Raw genomic sequence first — 4,488 nt, 5'->3', positions numbered from 1 at the left:
TGCAAACATCTGCCTCCAATCAGCTTTCAAAAGTTCTAGCCTAATTCCGTCAAAATTGGCCTTTCTCCAATTTAGAACTTCAACTTTTAGATCTGATCTACCCTTTTCCATCACTATTTTAAATCTTATAGAATTATGGTCGCTGGCCCCAAAGTGCTCTCCCACTGACAACTCAGTCACCTGCCCTGCCTTATTTCCCAAGAGTAGGTCACGTTTTGCACCTTCTCTGGTAGGTACATCCACATACTGAATCAGAAAATTGTCTTGTACACACTTGACAAATTCCTCTCTATCTAAAGCCTTAACACTATGGCAGTCCCAGTCTATGTTTGGAAAGTTAAAATCCCCTACCATAACTACCCCATTATTCTTACAGATAGCTGAGATCTCCTTACAAGTGTATTTCTCAATTTCCCTCTGACTATTGGGGGGTCTATAATACAATCCCAATAAGGTGATCATCGCTTTCTTATTTCTCAGTGGATTCGTGAACAGGCAGGGTTTCAGAAGAGGGTATCCTGATTGGTTTACTATCCTTCTGGTATGGGCATCTGAAGTGATAGATTAGAGTGGTGCTGGAAAAGTGCAGAAGGTCAGGCAGCATCCGAAGAGCAGGAAAATTGCGTTTCGGGCAAAAGCCCTTCATCAGGAAGAAGGGCTTTTGCCTGAAACATCGATTTTTCCTGCTCCTCGGATGCTGCCTGACCTTCTGCACTTTTCCAGCACCACTCCAATCTCCAGCATCTGCAGTACCCACTTTCGCCCATCTGAAGAGATAGTTTTAGGGATAGTTCAGTGGGATCCTGCATGGAATCTCAATTTTTTGACTTGCAATTAAAAGACAAATTCCTCTAAGACCATGAGCATGGTGACCTAAGTGCCTCAAATTCTCGATTCAGAACCCAAAGTTTACAAGCTCATAATCCCATTCAGGCAAGTAAGGAAACTAAGTTCAGTCAAATCTGATCATTTCTGAACCTGCACCAGAAAATAATGATGACGTTCATGGGATAGCCGACAGGAACCATCTCCCTGCTCCTCAAACTCCACTCCCCAACCCAGTCAGGATCTATTTGTCACTCCCTGAGACACAATGTTCTTAACAAATTCCCTTGCAGCAATGCATGCTGCACTGAATGACTAGCATTAGATCCACAAATGATTCTAATTAATACTGCCTTGCCGTTGCACCGAGGTTGCAGAGCTACTTTAATATCAATTGTTTAATTGTAGGTTGATGCTGATTATTTGGGGATTCTCTTGCGCCTCATTAAATACAGACTGAAACAAATATAAAGGACTTACATAAAGGCTGGATTTTGTTTCCAGTCAAAGTGAGTAAGAGGCAGGAGAATTTCTCTTCAATTCATTGCAGGGCTCACAATACAGGACTTCATTGTTGATTGAAAAGGCTTATTTGTAACACACCATGACTTGCCCTCCATTTCACCCTCAGACATTGTGGACATTGCAAATACAGTAATACTGGAGTCACGGACTGATCATTGTTAATTAATCAATTCATTAATTGGTAAAGTAATCAATCTCTATCTATTAGCACAACTTTAGGGCTGTTGTGGTGCATTGCCATACCACTGGGCCAAAGGGTCCAGGTTCTGCCCACAGGAGCCTAATAACTGGTCAGTTAGAATTGTCAGAGGCGGACATGACTCAAGGCAATGAGGTAGGGAACACAGTGAACAAACTGAATGTGACTGTGTTCACAGCAGTGTGAGGATAGGGTGAGTGTGGAAACCAGGGATATAGTGAGTGTGTTAATGCAGAATGTGTATTAATTGCCTCTATTGCTGATAGGCTTTACTTAACCCAGCAGCTGTGTGGTGTGTGTTCTGGGACTGTGGATATGTAACTGGCGTTCACCTTAATTCACTGGTTTTGCATCACCCTCCTCTGGAGCCGGTGATATTTATTGTACACTTATGCAGCTGTTGATTGTAAGGGACAGAGTCCCCAGGCTGCACACTCACCGGTGTTACTCCTTTCCCAGAGTGATTGCTTCCTTCGTCGAACTCTTCTGTTCCCATTGTCCGAATCCTCACTCGGGGGTGAACGGAGTATCCGATCTGCCTAGGAAATGCATTTTAAAGAACACAAAAAAGTGCTTGTCTTAAACAAGGAGGCTCTCAGATTGCAGGACACCTTTGGGGAGGTTGAGGGACTGAGTACCTGCAATACATCACCCTACTTGTAGGGTCAGTAAAGGTAAAGTCATCGTAATCCTACCAGACCATGGGGCTGCCTTGTCATTACTGAGAGACGACTGGTCATCACAGCTCAGGCGAGGGGAGAGGTTGAGAAGGAGAATCCTTCCCGGTAACCTGTGTGATAACTCCATCATTCAGGAATAGTAGAAATGTGGGGAGGCGATGGCCTAGTGGTATTGCTGTTGGAATGTTAACCCAGAGACCCAGGTAATGTTCTGGGGACCCGAGTTCAAACACAGCAGATGGTGGCATTTCAATCGAGAAATAAACTGGAATCACGAGTCTAATGATGACCATGACATCATTGTCGGTTGTCAGGAAAAAACCCATCTGGGTCACTAATGCCCTTTAGGGAAGGAAACTACCATCTTTACCTGGTCGGGCCTACATGTGACTCCAGACCCACAGCAATGTGGTTAACTCTCAACTGCCCTCTGGGCAATTAGGAATGGGCAATAAATGCTGTTCTAGCCAGTGACACTCCCATCCCACAGATAAATGCATTGTAAGCTAGCCATCCAGCTAACAGACCCCACACACTCAGTGCAGGCTGCTCATCAGATACAACATCCACTGATACACAAAACATTCTTAGTGTAGACTGACACACTGGATGTACACGGGCATGCTTGACGCACAGTGGTACACAGACGTACCGAATGTACACTACTATATGGAATAGCTGTTTGAACATGAGCAGAACAGTACAGGCTTGGAGGGCCGAAGGGCCTGTTCCTGTGCTGTAACTTTCTTTGTTCTTTGATACACTTTGCACATGGACGTATTTACTGAGAGAATGGTGGAAATGTGGAACTCACTTCCAGAGGAAGTGGGTAAGGTGAATAAACACTGGGACGTTAACATGGACTTCCTTGGTTCAGAGGTAGGGACACTACCACTGCATGACAAGAACCCTTATAGGGAGGTGATGGCCTAATGGTATTATTACTAGACTATTAATCCAGACATCCAGGTAATGTTCATGGGACTCGGGTTTGGATCCGGCAGTAACAGAAGGTGGAATTTGAATTTGAATATCTGGAATTAAGTGTCTAATTATCAGGGAAAACCCATCTGGTTCACTAATATCCTTTAGGGAAGGGAACGGCCATCCTTACCTGGTCTGGCCTACATTTGACTCCTGGGTAATTAGGGATGGGAAATAAATGTTGGTCTTAAAAGTGACGCTCACATCCCATGAATGAATGATTATTGAAGAAATACAGATACAATTAGAGGGGAGCAGGATCAATACGAGGAAGAATAACAGGAAATATTAATGGAAATTGTTGACAAGGATGGGAGAAAGCTAGTGAGGAGGAGAAACACAGACACAGTTGTGAAAGCTGAACAGCCTGTCTCTGAGCTGTAATTACTCCATCATTTTAAAAGGCCATATTGAGGTCTGTTGATGTTTATCCTGCTGGTCTGTACAAAGGGTGAGCTACAGTCAAACCACCGGTCAGAAACCCTGAGAGCTCCCCAGGGCTGTGTCATTTCATTGGTTCACCATCAGACAGAGACCAGAGCTAGTTCAGCTCCTGGCACTGGCAAAGATGGGCACAGAACCAGAGAGGTGTCATGGCACAGAAAGAGCTTCTTCAGCCAACAGTGACTGTACCATCCTGATCCCAGCCCAGCCGAACCTGGCCTGTAGTTCTGTGGGTTCTAGTTCTTTTTCCATATAATGTATATATTTATTTATTGAACAACTTTTACTCTTTTACAAAGAAAAGTTATAAAAGTACAAAAATACAGAAAAGTAGAAATAATACCACATTATTATATTACAGCAATGTTAACTACCTACTTCTCTTCAAGGTACAATTGCCTCATATTTACTTAGCTTAACCTAAATTAAAATAAACTCAAATTAAATGTCTCACAAACTTAATTGAGTTTTTGAAGAAGTAACAAAGAGGATTGATGAGGGTAAAGCAGTAGATGTGATCTATGTGGACTTCAGTAAGGCGTTCGACAAGGTTCCCCATGGGAGACTGATCCACAAGGATCGGTGCTGAGTCCTCTACTTTGTGTCATTTACATAAATGATTTGGATGCGAGTATAAGAGGTGTAGTTAATAAGTTTGCAGATGACACCAAAATTGGAGGTATAGTGGACAGTGAAGAGGGTTACCTCAGATTACAACAGGATCTGGACCAGATGGGCCAATGGGCTGAGAAGTGGCAGATGGAGTTTAATTCAGATAAATGCGAGGTGCTGCATTTTGGGAAAGCAAATCTTAGCAGGACTTATACACTT

General features: G+C 43.3%; 1 protein-coding gene across 1 annotated transcript in view; it reads right to left on the bottom strand.

Annotated features, from left to right (window-relative positions):
- The window catches only part of kcnh6a (potassium voltage-gated channel, subfamily H (eag-related), member 6a), a 134,717-nt gene that overhangs the window by 16,789 nt on the left and 113,440 nt on the right, over positions 1-4,488 (bottom strand). Inside the window, exon 4 of the mRNA XM_043674643.1 lies at positions 1,989-2,088. Within this exon, the coding sequence (XP_043530578.1) occupies positions 1,989-2,088 (100 nt within the window). The remainder of the gene's footprint in view (positions 1-1,988; positions 2,089-4,488) is intronic.

This window comes from Chiloscyllium plagiosum, chromosome 33, assembly GCF_004010195.1.
Source record: "Chiloscyllium plagiosum isolate BGI_BamShark_2017 chromosome 33, ASM401019v2, whole genome shotgun sequence".
Taxonomy (NCBI): domain Eukaryota; kingdom Metazoa; phylum Chordata; class Chondrichthyes; order Orectolobiformes; family Hemiscylliidae; genus Chiloscyllium; species Chiloscyllium plagiosum.
The sequence above is the reverse complement of the archived record's forward strand: the minus strand, read 5'-3'. Positions and strand labels throughout refer to the sequence as shown.